A 17,504-nucleotide genomic window follows, 5' to 3' on the forward strand; every position below is an offset into this window, starting at 1 on the left:
CAAGGAGCTGAGAGAGCTGTGCTAAAACAGGAATACAAGAGAGAGGTCGGAAATTAATCCGCCACAAGCAAAAGACTTAACAGTTACAAACCGGTTATTCCTGAAGACAAAAGCTGCAGCTAGAACATGTGAGAGGCTTCTCTCAAATCTGGAGGCCTGAAGGGACCCAGTGGATACTCAGGGAGGGTCGAGGGCATTATAGTGCCACTGTTACACTCTCTGGTTATACTTCTGACTTGGATAATCCAAGAAATAACAGTTAATGCACATTTCTAGGCAGCCTCTAGCCTGCAAGTGCAGAAATAGGGCTGAAGGTACAAGAAAAGAGATGATGAAGGGGCCAACAGGTATTGAGCACCTACTATGAACTGGATGAATTACACAATATAGTTCCACTTACTTTTCATCAGTCCTACGAACCCTTTATTTTTATCCCCATTTTATCAAAAAGGACATAGGCAAGGAGTTAATTTACCCCCTTTCCCACAGTTCCCCCGCCCATGGACAGGAAGCAGTGGGAGTCCTTCTTTCACATACTTTTCAATAATACGTCACAGGCCTGCCTGACTTTCTGTTGCTACCCCCCATCATTATAATGAATGTGTTTTTCCATAATATAAAGTCAATATAATTTGCTTATAGTAGTGGCAAAGAAATGCAAACTGAAAGAATAGAATTTCATCTGTACCTAATAAAATCATCAATGTTTTTGTTTTCTTTCTTTCTTTTCTCTTTTCTGTTTTAAACAAACTATTCAATGCTGGTGAGCATGTGCTCAAATGGTAAAGTAGTCACCTGCTGATGGGAGTGAAAACTTATAATCTTTTGGTAAGTAATCTGGCGATAAGTATCAAGAGCGCTAAAGTGCTTCTATATGTTACTCAGTAATTTCCATTCTGTGCATTTATCCCAAAGAAATGATCCTAAAGATTAAAAAAACTTTATGCCCAAGGAGGTTCAATATTGGAGTTCACCACAACCTGACATCTACAATAGAAGACACGAGAATTAAATCATCCTCTTCAACAAATGGTGCTAGAAAAATTGAATATCTACATGCAAAAGAAGGAAATTGGACCTTTATCTATACCATACACAAAAACCAACTCAAAATGCATTAAAGACTTAGACCTAAGTCCTGAAACCATAAAGCTCCTAAAATAAAACATGAGGATAAAAACTTTATAACATTGGTCTTGACAGTAATTTCTTGCATATCGCACAGGCAACAAAAGCAAAAATAGACAAGTAGGACTACATCAAAATAAAAAGTTTCTGTGCAGCTAAAACAATCAACAGAGAGAAACAATCAACAGAGTGAAAAGGCAGCCCATGCAATGGGACAAAATATTTGCAAACTCTCTTTATCTATCTATCTATATAGACAGATATAGATATATATAGATAGATATACATGTGTATATCTATATGTATATATAAGGGGTTATATATTATATATAAAATAAAAACTGTATTTTATATAATATAAAAACTTATATGATATATGATAAGGGGTTAATATCCAAAATATAAAAGGAACTCTTATAATTCAATAGCAAAAAACCTCAAATGACCTAATTAAAAAGTGGGCAAAGGACTTGAACAGCCATTTCTCTGGCCAACAGGTACATGAAAAGATGCTCAACATCACTAACGACGAAATACAAATCAAAACCACAGTGATATACCACCTCACATATATTAGGGTGGCCTCTATTAAGAAAAAACAGACTATAACAACTGTTAGCAAGGAAGTGGAGACATTGGAATCCCTGTGCACTGTAAAATGTAGCCATTATGGAAAGAAGTACGGAGTTTCCTCAAAAAATTAAAAATAGTACTACCATATGATGCAGCAATCCCACTTCTCAGTATTCCTTCAAAAGAACCGAAATAAAAAAGATCTTGAAGAGATATTTTCACTCTCATGTTCACTGCAGCATTATTCACAATAGCCAAGATGTGGAAACAATCTAAGTTTCCATCAATGAATAAAAGAAAATGTGACACACATATTCTCTCACACACGCGCACACGTGCGCACACACACACACACACACACACACACACACACATATACCGCAGGCTTAAAGAAGAAGGAAATCTTGTCCTATGCTACGGCATGGATGAACCTAGAGGACATTACGTTAAGTGAGAAAAGCCAGTCACAGGACAAATGCTGCAGGATCCCACCTACAGGAGGTCTCTGAAGTAGCCAAACTCACAGAAACAGAAAGTCAAATGGTGGTTACGGGAGCTAGAGGAAGAGAGAAACGGAGAGCTGCTGTTCAGTGGCACAGTTTCAGACATGTGCTAGGCTCTGCTGCACAACAATGTGCACATAGTTAACAACACTGTACTGTGTACTTAAAAATTTGTCAAGAGGGTGGATTTCATATGTGTTTCTTATGACAAAAATATAAGGCAGTAAATCATTCAGAAAACAGTTACTGAGACTTTTTTAAAGTGTTTGAAGGCACATGGCTAAAAGACTTAAATTTTAATGTTAATTTAAAGGATAGCCCTTTTAAGGTCAAAGAATCATGAAAATTTGATCATTCCCCCAAGAAAGAACAAATATACCCCCCAAAGCCAACCATAAACTTCAAGTTAATAATCCCGTGTTTTTTTAAAAAAAATATGAATATGCTGTGACTATGATTCCTAAATATTAAAAATGCACAGAAAAAAAGGCTAGAAGGAAACAGTCTTAAATATGACTAGAGGATGAGATTATGAAGGATTCCTTTACACTTTTATCTAATTTAAAAAGAATTTATTTTTATGATATAACTACAGAGGGGGGAAAAAAACATACTGGGAGTAACAAACCAATAATTTAGTCTCTCTCTTTTTTTTTGAAAATGTGTCAGAAAATGAAAATTTATCTTTAGCACCCTGAAAGGTTAATGTAAAATCCTCTAAACGAAAAATGTGTCTTTCCACAGGGAAAGCTTTGCGATGTGCATGTCATGCTAAGAGTACATGCTGCAAATGAAAACTCGGATCTGTGCCGTGATGAATCACTGAGAGAAGGGTGTCCCCTCCATGGAAATCGCAAAACTGCTCGGGAGCATAGCACGGTGGGTGGAGAAGCATATTTTCAGGGAAAGCAAAATAAAAAGCTAAAGCAAAAAATCCAATAAAATATAAGAAAGATGAAGGTATCGAACCAAGATGAGTGTAGCTCTTCATTTATCCAGCATCATGAGAGACATTTTCTTCAAAAAATGAAGGATATTCCTTTAAATTAAAAGCTCCTCTTAATCTCATTAGATAGAAAACACCCTCTAATGATTTAGAGATTTCTTGGTCTTTTTGAATTGTGTACCCAGTTCTTGAAAATCACTAGCATCAGTAAGATCTTAACACCCTTAGCCATTCTCAAAAAAGAGTAAACACCAAGTACGTAATCAATGCCCTATAATGCGAAACCACACAGGGGAGAGACTGATTTGGGGATGAAGAAGGTACAGGCTTCCTGATAGTGACTTTTGGTGGTGGGGTGAAAGATGAGTAGGATTTCTTTAGAAGAAGCAAAGAGGGAAGGGGAGGAGAATGTTTCTGGAACAATGAACAGACTTGTGAGAAGGAGCTGGAAAAAAAATGAAAAACAAGTTGGGTCAGATTACGAAGGGTCCTGAAGAACTACCGAGGAAGTTTATATCTTTTTGCACTCGTCTGGGGACACAGCTGCAGCTCCTCAGGAGGGGAGTAACACAACTGGATTTATAACGAGAGTCTAGGGGCTGCTTTCTCCGTACAACCTGCTGCAATCTAAAGCTTCAGAAATGCTCTGTGTTCACTTCAGAGGCTCTCTTTCAGAATAAAGACTTGTGGCTTTTTACTATTTTTATTTATTTCCCAGTACTGTGGTGTGACACTTAAGAGAGACACTCCTTCTCCTCATGTTTGCAGGTGAAGAGTGTTTCTAAGAGTAACCCTCCTGGAGTAAATTATATTTTTCACTGGATTTTGAAATATTAACTATGTACCTTTGCTTAATGGACTGATGGAACTAAGCTGGAAATTTATGGAAGACAATTCTTAGCTATTATATTTGGTATTTTTTCTTCTTCCGGGCAGACTATAACTGGGTAAAATGACATATAGATACTGGAAAGCCCTGTGGTGGGCTACCTACAACTTCCTGTGATAGAGAAAAAGAAGCCATGAAAGTGTTTAAGATATGATAATATCTTGAAGAAATCTGAATTGTCCCTAAGGGACTCAGTGCCCTAGGAAGTGATGAGCTTGCCGTCATCTGTACTGTTCATGCCTGGACTGGTCTGCCACCAGCGGAGGGTGATGTTTAAGAGTCAGAGAATCCAGAATCTGTTAGGCTCTGTCACTTATTTGCTGTGTGACCATAAACAGGTTACTGAATCTCTCCAAACCGGCAGTACCCCTATCTAGGTAGCAGGGATAATAATATATAACTCATAATGTTGTTATGAAAAATAAATGAGATGGACTATGTAGTTCAGTTAGCGTGGTGCTTGGCACACTGTAAACATTCAATAGAAACCAATAATAAAATAACTACCATAATATCATTATAAGGAGAGATTCAAACTAAGGATAGGAAGGTATCCTAGATGAGGGGTCCCCAACCCCTGGGCTGTGGATTGGTATGGGTCCATGGCCTGTTAGGAACTGGGCTGGCTGCACAGCAGGAAGTGAGCTCTGGGCAAGCTAGTGAAGCTTTATCTGTATTTGCAGCCACTCTCCAGTGCTAGCATTACCGCCTCAGCTCCACCTCAGATCATCAGGCGTTAGATTCTTATAGGAGCACTGGTCCCTGGTGCTAAAAAAGTTGGGGACTGCCATCCTAAATAATCTTTAAGGCCCCTTCTTATGCCAAGAGTCTAAGAGTTGATATTCTTCCTTGATATCTCATTAGAATTAAGGCTATTCTCTACCTGAAAAGGGACCAATGTGCATGCTTGTGCATGTGTTTAGCAAGCAGTCTAAAAAATAGCAAGACATGTATAAAAGATGTTTATAACAGCCTGCACACAGTACACATACACCAAAGATTTGTGGTTAATTCTCAACATATGAGGCCAGTGACCAACACAGCCTTTTCCCATGGGTGTGTCAAAAGAAGATCTGGCAACAAGTTTCCTCTCAGCACAATCACCAACAAAGCAAAGTGGTGAAGAATCAGTATACTACATACCCTATCTTTTCCCCATTTAATGATTAGAAAGAAGAGTGAAATAAAATATTTAAAATATTTCCACTTTTAGAAGAATTCTGTTTTGCAGGGATAGTGTTAGTTCACTGAGTCAAATTCTTTCATGGTAGCCTTAGACTATTTCTTAGGGTTTTTAATACTCTTCTAGAGTCTCAATCAACCATTAAGACTGTTATCAAAAATGAAATGACAGCTTCAATTAACATATCTAACCAACAAGTTTTCTATCTTGTGCCCCAGGATTATAAGGTACAATTGGAAAAGTTAAGACCTGGTTCCTAGATTAAAGGGGCCACCAGCGAGTCAAATATTAATAGTGTTAATAATTTACAAGCATATAGTGCTCAAGTATTTTCGAAAACCTTTGACTATATTATCTCACCTGATCTTTATTACAGAAGATAGATAAGGCTTATATTTTTATCTTTATTCAAAAGATAAAACTTTGAGTTTAGAAATGCAAGCCCAAGATCCCATGGCTAATAAATGGCAGAGCCAGAACTTGAACTCAAGTCTTTGTCTCAGAATCTAGGACTCTTATTGCCCAGTATTACCTCTCAAAGAGTCTTACTTATGCTTGTAGAATAACAGCGCTTTGGTTGGAGAAGGCATTCCATAAATATTAATTGATGACTTAAGTTCGCTGAAATTCAGGACACAATTTTCATGATTAGTTTTAAATTTAAATCAAACCTGAATGAACACTTTTAATTTAAATAAAGAGATATATTTTTATACCACTCTCAACACCTAAGTCTATTAATTCTATGTTGGTCATTATTCACCAGCACCAGAGTGGATAAATACATCCTTCTGCAACTGTGGCACTGGGTGCCACTGTCAGTTTCCTGTTTTGTGAAAAGGTGACCATGATCTGATTAAAACCTCAGGAACGATAATAGGTAATTTATCTCTGTCTCTATGGATATCAACAAAGTAAAGTAGGTCACTCCATAAATGATCACACACACACACACCCACACACACACACACACACACACAAACCACCCTTTACCTACAAAACTCTAACAAAACAAGAAAAAAGAAAATAGCTTTCTTTTGTCATTTTTCACCAAAGAAAGTCTTCATCAGACATTTTGCCAGGAAAATTATACCCTGTAGTACCCGATATGAACTGTAAAAATAGTTTCCTTAAGATCAAAATGTTTTAGAATATCAAGAAATTGAAACTGTTCCTCAGTGATGTCCTATCACATAGTAGGTACTCAAATACAGGTAAATCATAAATACACACCTGTCTCCTGAACAAAAGATTATAGAAATCACCTCTATCATGATCTGACACCCTTAAAATTAAATTCCGAAAAATATATTAGAAATATTATAAATCAATATTTATAATGAGTAGTTATAAGATGATCAATCATGTGGTTAACAGAACAATTAAGAAAAATATTTCCTACCATATATACCCGCTAAAATGGCACTCACAAGCCAAAAACGAATACTTCATACTTTGAAGTTTTCTCAATTATTTTATTGCCAATATTTATTAACTATCATTTACTTATGTGACACACAGAATGTCACATTGGAGAGTATTTTTTTTTACCACTTTTATTCACAAGGTTCATTTCCCGAGATGGGTCTAAGTTAAGACTATTACTGGTGCGAAACTCCCATCGAATGCATCAACACCCTTGGGATTTCCAGTTTCAGACTTCCTGACCTGGCCTGCCTAAGCCAGGTCTATCAATTTACCCTTATTGAATGAAGCCTGAAAATCGGTCCCAAAGCCTCTCGAGTGTAGCTTTTGCTTAAAAAATTAGGCTAAAAATCATAGATTATACGGGCACCTCAACATTCATTGGTTGCAATTCATTTTTTTTATAATTGTTTGTATTCAAGACATGATAATATGGTCACGGAACACTTTCTCTGCTATCATAATAAGTTCCTGCGGGGATTCCACAGACTCACTTTTGGCACGTGAGGATTGAATTCCACCGCTCTATGGATGGCCTCGACCGCATTCATCTCTGCTGTGCTCAGCCCGCGCCGAGATGCAGCCTCGGGAGAAAATCTGAAAAGCAGAAAGACAAACACCATCCAGTTGGGACCACTGTTTGGGCATCAACCCAGAAAGGCATCTACATGTCAAGGGCCCATAAAACCACAGCGAACCAATGGCATGACCTTTCCAAACCTCTACTACACAAAACCTCTGAGTGACCCCTCAGACCGAGGCCAACAAAAATCCCAGCAGAAGCAGAAAGCGTGCTTGCATCTAATCATGGCAGGAATTAAATTCAGCTGTCAAGTCTGTCTGTCTAAATAGCTAATCTAAATTTTCTACAGGGTACCTGCTTAGGTCAGGGGAGGGGGTAGGGCTGATGAGGGCAGACAGTGTAGGAAAAGAGACAACTACATTACAGAAGAGCGCACTTGGTTAAAAATAGAACTGGGGAGAATTTTAAAGGAGGCTCCCAACCCAATGTCAGTGCTGCCATAGAGAGTTAAGTCGTTGCAGCTTCAGCAGCAGGAGAGCCTGCTTGGGCCGTTCAGGCAGGGGAGTGTGCATGCCCAAACTGTGGGCGAGACACCTGCCCAAGTGAATGAAAAAAAACCAGACCATGCAATCTCTTTCTCACCTCACACCCAGGGCTAACTCCAGAGCTGTGCTTGGCAGGCAGACACCACAGGGGAAGCTGTGACAACCCTGGCCCTGCCCTCCCAAGCTGGAGTCGCTGTGTAGGGAGAAAAGATGTTGCAGTAGGTACTGGCGATCTACAGGATAAAAAAGAACGAAAGAAAATTACTTCGGTCTTGAAGTGCACACACACTTAACAGCAAACCTGTCTGACATAGCAGAGGCTGTTTTCTTTTCCTGTTATCTGCTTTTCAATGCTACAGAGGAGTTGTATCGGGGAAGTGTAAGCGTTTCTGAACTCAAAAACAGTTAAGCCATCTATTCTCTTTCACCTGCCAGTCAGATTGGATGTTTATGGAAATTCTCTATGTCATAGCCACCTGCCTGAGTAAAGTAGGCAAATGTCCCACTGAGAAGGCGACTCAAAGTAAACAGACCCTGGGTGGGAGTTAGTTCAGAACTGATGAGGCAAAGAATGGGAGATGACCGACCATCTCTTCTGTCACATTACATGTTTGTTATAACCGCTACCCAGTCTTGGACTGCTGAAGGAAAAGGCATATGCAAAAAAAAAAAAAGAATAAAAGGAAGGCATTTTGTGAACTCCCAAGCAGGCCTTTCAGTATCTATTATCTGCTACCCCCCCAAAAAAAAGTCACCTCAGAGGCATGGAATTTCATATAAATCCTTCTTTAGGGACCCACAGACACTTACAATACCTGAGGATATACATTCCCTCATTCTAGTAGTGAAAGAAAAGGTCAGCAGATTCTGGAAAATGCATGCTCATAAGCAGGGGTCTCAGAGACTACAAGAAACTTCCAAAGAAACCCTCAGAGGCCACACATCTTCTTAAGTGGGGTCAGGCATTTCGTACTGCACAGTTATCATTCACTTACTTGTCAGAGACAGCTCTTGCTTTGAGCAAGGCAGCTGTGTAGCATATAGTTGCCGACTTTGGTAAGCTTATATCTGTTAGAGAAAAAGAAAGTAGGAATTCTTTTAAGTTTGCAGAAACAAGGAGTAATGATTTTTAATACACTAGCATTTTAATCATGTAAATCTTAATAAAGTATAAATCAAGGATATTTTAATGCATACACAGCTGTTCCTTATGTATCAGAGTGGTATGTGAAAGTAAAATCAATTCGCATTTTTGTGAATAATTCATGTTTAAAATCAGCCAGACTGATTCTTCAGCAATCATTTTCTATTTTAAAATATGCATTTTCATATTGAGTTTATTTAAACAGAGAAGAGCTACAAATATATAAATTTAAATATTACATGAATACCTTTGATGTCATGAAAGTCAAATAAGATCTTAAGACCTCTTTGTAACTTATAAAATTTCCCAACAGGCGTATGAAATACTAATGTGAAGAAAAAATGTTACCTGGTTTGAAAAAAAAATCTTAAATCAGATTTCCTTTGAATTAAATTTCAAAAAGTCATATTCATTTTTTGTTATAAATATAAAATATTATATAGAAAACATATATGAGGAATCTTTATATATGTGTTTATAAGAAATCTTTATATGTGTAAAATCATTAGGAAAACTATACTTTTTTTTTTCCCTTCAAACCCATGGTATATATATCCCCTTTAACATGAAGCCTAATTTGTTTTCCAGAACAATGGTTCCTCTCAGTTTGTACAGAAAATTTCAGATGGAGAGATGGGAGTCAGTAACAGGTTCAGATACTGAGTTTACACAGAAGTGAAAGTACAGGAGACAGCTGAGGGTAGCAAACTCAAAAAGGTTAGAACTTTGGGTGGGGGAGGGGTGATTGTTTTTATAGTATGATTCTATTTCTTATCAGAATAGTATTTCTTTAATACTCAACCAAATTTATACTACAGTATAGAAATACCTTCTTATTTCAAACCAGGTAAAATATGCCATTCCTAATGTTGCAAAATCTACTCTAGGTTAGAGGAACTCTTAACGCCTGGAATGCCCTGTAAGTTTCTTTGCAGAGCTGTTTTCAACTTAGAAAGAATTACATTATAGTAGGAATGAAAAGGAAAGTCCCATAACTAGCCAATAGACAGCAGCAGAAGAAAATGATTTCATAAAAGAAAACCAATCCCTCATCCAATAATAAGTATTTATCATCAATTCTAGCATGAGGAATTTCTCTTTGGGGGAAATTTCAATGACATTGATAAAATACAAATAATCACAGAAAATACCAACATAGAATTGAAAAGGAAAGAGGTCTCTGTAACCCTGATATCATATATTATATTCAAACAAAATTCTACCACCATATGCATAGTATAAAATCATGTGTTTATCACTAAGAAGAAAAAAAAATGTCAGGTACTCATGGATTTGTCTTGTTGCTTTTCCAACATCTATACATTTAACTACTTCCTTGTGTGGGAAATCAATCCAGGAATCAAATATCTTGTTTGCTAATGTCTATTCACTGGTTGTTATTGAAAGATAATTTTTAAAAAAACTGCAGATGATACACATTCTACTTAAAAGTTCAGAACTTTGGTTTAAAAATGATCCAAGTCTTGTTTCCACCCTTCCTGGTGGGATCTGTGTTCTTTCTGTGGTAACCTAGCACCTCCCTATGAAGTTGGGACCAATGAAAACTCCTGGGAAGGAGTTAAAGTTAAAAACAATGGTCATAATTATTTGAAGGTGGCAGCACAAGATGGAGCCTCACATAAGTTAAAGAACACCTATTAAGGATTTAACTTTTCAATGAGGAAAATCAGATTGTGTTTTAATGGTTACCTAATCAAACAAAGGGACACATTCATCCAGTTGGAAAGGGAGAAGAAGGTAAAACTGAGGTGTTCCAGCAGAATATTAGAGATGCCTAATTAGATGTTCTTTGATCCAGAAGCAGACCCCCTCACACCCACAGACAGGACATTCATAACCAGAAAAACACAACAGAATTCTGCAACATTATGACTTTATAGTATATTTTCCCCATTTAAAAAAAAAACTTACCCCTACTCCTTCATTGTATATAAAAATGGTGGTATATATGCACAGTCATAATACTTAAAAAATAAATAACTTAAAATATATTTTAATCAGTATCAAAGAGAGAAGGGGGAAATGTAAATGCCCCATTCCCCACTATTGTATGTTTATTCCATTTGATAGCTTTTTACTCTATCTAGTAAACTATTTTGTTCTCACTGTTTAACAAAAATGAAAAATAGCAAAAAGTCTTGCCTAACAGCTGACTCTTGAACAATGGTGGGGGGCGGGTGTGGTGCTGGCCCTCGTGTAGTCAAAAATCTGCATATAACTTTTGATCCCCAAGAACTTAACTACTAATAACCAGAAGCCTTACCAGTAACATAAACAGTCAATTAACACGTTTTGTATGTTATATGTATTATATACCACATTCTTATGATAAAATAAGCTAGAGAAAAGAAAATGTTATTTAAAAAGTTATAAGGAAAAAACATTTACAACACTGTACATATATACTGAAAAATCCACATATAAGTGGACCAGTACAGTTCAAAACTGTGTTGTTCAAGGGTCAATGGTATTTTCAATATTTTTCTTTTAATTCTGTCAAAGCGATATGTCTATTTGGTAATGGCAATTTGTCTCTAAGAAGGAATGAATTACTCTAAAGAAATTGATCCTAAAAGTCTCTTCAGATAAATCATTATGTTGTTCAAATAAAGTTTTGTTTATAATGTAATTTTAAAAATGATGCTTATGTTTGGTAATATAAATCAAAAGCTTTAATGTTTTACCTACCCAGCAATTCCACTTCTGAGACTTTATCTTAACTGTGCATGAAGATCTAGCCTTAAGGATATTGATGATTACATTGTTTCTAATGGTGGAAAACCAGAAACAGCCTAAATGTCCAATCATAGGAGATTTGTTAAGGTGTTGCATATCCGCAGGGTGTAAATGACCTGGGGAGATGTATTTTTGTGCACACATCAATGAGTAAAACAAGTATACAAAAATTATGGTTTCATTAATTTTTATAAAGCATTTATATGCACAGAGATAAAAAGACTGGAATTATATGTACCAAATATCAAGTGTTTATTGATGGTATTATAGGCAATTTTTTCTACTGTTTATCTGGATTTCCAAAGCTTCCTGTGAAGTACATGTAATAAGAGAACTTTTAAAAGTTAACAATGATGCTAAATGGAAGAATTCAGTTCTAGAAATTGTCTGAAGCAAGTTCATGGGCAAATATATTGGTGGAGCCAGACACTGACAGCATAGACAAGGGTACAACTTACACGAAGTGTTGTCAGCCTGAAGATCTATCGGATGTATTTACATACCTTTATGAAAGTTAGTGTGTTCCTTCTGCAGTGTGAACATATTTTCATCTAATAATGCCTAACATCTAAATCAGAGGCAGGAACTGCATGTTTAGGCTCACTTTTAAGAAAAATCATTGACACTACCTTTAGGAGAATGCTAATTGTTATGAGCTGCTTGCCCCATGAGAACTACATCTTTCATTTCTAAAAAAAAAAAAAAAAAGTATGAGACTTGGTTGTTACCTATTATAATTGTGAAACTTATTATTTTGAAATAATTATAGGTTCACAGGAAGTTGTGAAAATGATACACAGAGTTCTGTGAATGCTTCCTTCAGCTTCCCCTAATAGTGACATCTTACGTAATTGTAGTATAATATAAAAAAACCTAGAAATGGACCTTGGTACAATACAATTAAGTCAATTATAGACTTTGTTCAGTTTTACGTGGTTGTGTGTGTAGTTCTATACAATTTTATCCCATGGCTAGATTTATGCAACCACCACTACCATCAAAATCCACAACTGTTCCAAAGGAATTCTCTCGTGCTTCTCTATTTATACCCTCCCCATCCATACCTGTTTCCTGGTGACCACTTGTTCTCTATCCCTACAGTTTTGTCTGCAAACTATAATTTTATGCTATTACTACTAGGAAAATATATAAAATGATAAGGGGAATAGAGTGGCTAACAACGGTGATGAAAATGGTAGTATCAAAAGTTTTGAGCAAGAAATAACAAATCAGCTCCTTTCCAGTATTGCTTGCAATTTATTCAGAAATTTTATTCAGAGGAAGAGACTCTCAAAATCATTCTAAGTCTAATTTTGTATGAACAGACTCTATGGAGTGCCTTTGTCTTTTGTGTCATGTTGCTACCATTATTACCCGAAAAGTCCTCTTAAGAATCAGAATCCAAGGAGGAAAGAAAGGAAAGAATGAGCCATCACATAATTCCATTACTCACTGCAGAAATAAAGAATGCTCAATAAAAGTTTCTCACTTAGGCAAAGATGAACTGCTGGCATGAGTTTAATTTTCCTCCCACTTCTTTGTCATCTTGTGTTCATACAGGTCCTTTTATGAAAAGGGAAGACCTTTCTCCAAGTGTCTGAGACATGCAAAATCTAATTGTCATAAAAGTTCTTCATTAAAATCTACAATCTTGAACTTCATACAGTTGGAATCATAGACTATGTACCCTTTTGTGTCTGGGTTCTTTCACTCAGCACGATGTTTCTGAGTTCCTTCCATATTATAGTGTGTATCAATACTTCATTTTTTTTATTGCTAAGTAGTATTTCATTGTGTGGATATACCACAATATGTTTATTCTCTTGCTAATGGCTATTTGGACTATTTTACAGTTTGGGGCTATAATGGATGAAGCTGTTGTGACCATTCTTGTGTAAGCTTTTTCTAAAAAGAAAAAATAATTCTCTTGGGTATGTAACTAAAAATGGGATTGTGGAATCAGAAGGTAGATGCATGTTTAAACTGGTAAATGGTGCTCTGAAGTAGTTATATGAAGTTTGCAAAACTAATATATGGTGAGAGAGGTCAGAAAAATGGTTACTTCTGGGTTTGATGGCAGTTATTGGCCAGAAGGAGGTAATGAGGCAATGTTCTGAGATGATGGAAAGTTCTATGATCCTGGGTGGTGACCACATGGGGTATACATAAGTGAAAAGTCATCCAGCTCTATTTAAGATCTGTGCATGTTATTACATGTAACTTATACCTAAATAAAAAAAAAAGATTAAAAAACAAACAAATCTACAATTCTGTGCCACCTGAAGCTGTCTTCTCTCACATTTCAATATAACCTCCATAACATTTACTTGCCTTTTATCATTCTGGCCCCCTCCATTCTTGCTACAAATCATAATCTAAAAATTATTTACTAGTTTTGCCTTCCATAAAAAAACAGAATTTGGTTATTTCTCAAGTCAATTTTGCAAATATTAAGATGGTTAAAATATTTCCTCTAAACCTAATCTTTTCCAGAATAAGTACTTCCAGTTCCTAAACTGACATGTTCTTCAGAACTTCTCACTTATTTGTGTTATAAAGCCATAGGTGATTTCAAAATATGAGAATTATAAGTGTAAATAATCCTCTAAATCCCTGAAACCTGACCAATACAGAAGGAAATGTGCAACCTGAGGAGCTATGGCCACTGTGCCTCTCTGAATACAAGCTAGGATGGCCCTGAGGATGAGCGGCTGGAACTCCACGTTTGTTCCAATGACTGTGTGGTCAACAAAACCTCCCAGATTCTGTCCAAACTGATTTTAGCCAAAGCCAGGTCTTTTTTATTTAAGCCATGAAATTTTTTGAATATATAAGCAGGATCTCCCATTTGACTCCATTAAATTTTAATTCTTAAAATAAAATCTAAACCATTAAATCTTAACCATATTATTCCAGTCAGTCATCATTCTAACTCAAGCTACCACCCACAGCTTTGCTCCATACACTTCATAAACATATGACTTTCCTCCCCGTATGATCATTATCATCATCAAAATTACTGCTAACATTTATCAAGGGCTTACTAAGTGCAAGGCACTGGTGTTGATGCTTACATTATCCCATTTAATCCTCAGAGCGACCTTATGAGATAGGACCTACTGTTAGCCCTGTTTTATAAATGGAGAAAGTGAGGCATAGAATGGTTAAGAAATATGCCAATATCACATATTTAGAACAAATATGAGCTGTGCCCAGAGCATATGATTTTAAATTGTGCTATGTTGTCTATAAGGCCTGATTTTTAAAACTACTGACCATGGCAATACCAAGGAGAGAATCTGGGGATGATATTCTAGAGATTACCCTAAATCTGGAATGGTTTACAATGGTCTGCAAAGATATAAGTCCAGGAATTTATTAATGATTATAATAAGAATTATAACATTTATATAATTAAATATTATTAATTAATGGTATAATAGGTGTCATGACCAAAAAAGATAGCATTAAAAACATTATCGAATGTTTTATTTAAATAAAGATATAAATACAACTGACCCTTGAATACCGGGGTGGGGGAGATTGAGATGCTGACCTCCACACAGTAGAAAATCCAGGTATAACTTTGACTCCCCCAAAACTTAAGTAAAGTTATCCCTTGGTATCCATGAAGGATTGGTTCCAGGACCTCTGCAGATACCCAAACCCACAGGTGATCAAGTTCCTAATATAAAATGGCATAGAACAATGCATACGGTTGGTCCTCTACATCTGAGGGATCAAAAATACTGTTTTTGATCTGTGGTTGGTTGAATCTGCAGCTATGAAACCAGGGGATACAGAGAGCTGACTGCATATTTACTGAAAAAAAATCCGTGTGTATTTATTTTTAAAAGTCTGTGTATATTTATTGAAAAAAAAAATCTGCATATAAGTGGACTCATGCAGTTCAAACCCATGTTGTTCAAGAGTCAACTGTACTTCTATGGCATTCCTCTAATTCAGAAATATGAAGAAAAATTGCCATTTAAATAAAAAAACATTAAAATACTATTGTAGAGACAACATATATTTTCACATTCACTATCTCATCTGTTTTTATTTAGAATAATTTCCTTAGTAAATTCATATTGGATCTTCAATCACCTCTTTCTAAAGTGTTCATAAATCACATAATCATCACTTCTGGAATTTTACTGGGATTGACTTACTTGCTTAAATTCTTTTTAAAAAGAATCAAAAGCATTGAGGGGAAATAGAAAATAGAAATAAACAGTTGCATATTTTTATCAACTTGTTAACACATTACTTTCTTTTCCAAACAGTAGTACTACAAGATAGATCAAAGAATTGGACAACAGCACACAACTGTGAAGGTCGTCCCTCAAAACTCTTTTATTCTACAGATGAAGAAATACAGGCCAAGAGAAGCTAAATTATATACTTAAGAGCTGCTTAACTAATTAGCGACAGACTGGTCTTTCAGTATCATGTCCTCGTCACCATCAGTACCATGTCCTTGTCAGCATTCCATACTGCCAATGTGGTACTTGCTATTATTTTCCTTATCATCATTCTCTTATACTTTCCTAATCAATTTGCTTGGAAAATAGCTTCACAATTAAAGTCTTGAGACTTTTGCTTCCTCTGGACTTAAGCTACCCTGAACACCTGCTTACAGGTTTCTACCTCACTTGTATATACTTACTTAGCTATATGTCATTCTGATATTTTCATATACTTAAATCATTTGTTTCCTTCACATTTTTTCCATTAGGAACAAAACTATACTTTCATCTTTTAGAATCTCCCATACTTCTTGAACCAATTTCCACTTAAAAAAAAAATCTCTATCTCCTATGCCAAATAGTGTCATCACAAAGTAAGTTATTTATTGAAACTCCATTTATGAGTTTATATTTCTCTTTCCTCTGAATTAAAAAAAAAAAAAAGTGTGGCTTTGCTTTTCCTTGTTATTTGTTTTTAGATTCAGGGACTATGTCTATAACTAATGTTCCCTTCTTTTACCATTACGAGTAAGATAACATGGTCTCCTTCCCTTAAAATTCTTCCTTTTGGTAAGAATTAAATCCAGGGTATTAATTACTCCCAGGCTTTGTCCATTTTAGTAGTAACTGAAGTGTCACTAAGGCAGGAATTCATCAGATGCTTTGCTTTTAGCAAATGAGACTTGTTGCAAATTTGCACACATAGCCATTTATATCACATAATCCACTATCTCCAAATTCACAACCTTGGAAGACTAGGTGGACACCACATGTTCCCCACATTCCACTTTTATTTTCCTTGTGTCATTGTAATGACTCAGCAGAAGTAGATAGGTTTCAATGGGTTACATGAGTCCTGGCAGGCTCTTAATCGCTACACAGGGTATCTAAGGGTTATGCTGGGTCTACAGAAGCCTCAACCTCCTATACTTAAGACATCGTCAAAGAGCAAATGAAATTAAGTGGTTATGATTTAAAATAGGAAATTCTAATCACCCAGGAAACAAAGTTTCTGCACTGGGATTTCCATTTATTGTTTAAAGAAGAAAAACCAAACAGTAATAACTCTACAAAACCTAGCAAATGTCTCCCTAAAGGAAAGAATTCTGCTTCTTCAAAGGGTCTGAAATCACTTTACCAACTCCTTCACATCTTAGTGCTTTCACACCGCATTTTCATTTCTCAACCATATCAAGTCAAAAAAGGGCAGAACGTGAATCCATTGTGCCACTCTCTTCACTTTGTGGTCAGATTGAAGCCTTTCCTCTGCTTAAATGGCTACCAGGTCTCTCCATGGGCTTTAGAATAAAATCCAAGCTAGACACAAAGTTCTTCGAGGTCTCTTTTGGCCCTTTGCTGCTGCCCTCCTCCAGCCCTCTGCTCTGTGGGATATGTGGAGTTTTTCACATAAGGTATATT

General features: G+C 36.2%; 1 protein-coding gene across 3 annotated transcripts in view; it reads right to left on the minus strand.

Moving 5' to 3' along the window:
• The window catches only part of ST7 (suppression of tumorigenicity 7), a 242,395-nt gene that overhangs the window by 28,329 nt on the left and 196,562 nt on the right, over positions 1-17,504 (minus strand). For 2 of the 3 annotated variants that reach the window (XM_006910581.3, XM_006910582.2), the window contains 2 exons: positions 8,711-8,783; positions 7,142-7,244 (listed from right to left, as the gene is read on the minus strand). In XM_006910581.3, the coding sequence (XP_006910643.1) occupies positions 7,142-7,244; positions 8,711-8,783 (176 nt within the window). Of the gene's footprint in view, positions 1-7,141; positions 7,245-7,812; positions 7,949-8,710; positions 8,784-17,504 lie in introns of all 3 variants that reach the window. The other variant, XM_025045941.1, reaches the window with a different exon arrangement.

The sequence above is a fragment of the Pteropus alecto genome, unplaced genomic scaffold (assembly GCF_000325575.1).
Source record: "Pteropus alecto unplaced genomic scaffold, ASM32557v1 scaffold22, whole genome shotgun sequence".
Lineage (NCBI taxonomy): Eukaryota > Metazoa > Chordata > Mammalia > Chiroptera > Pteropodidae > Pteropus > Pteropus alecto.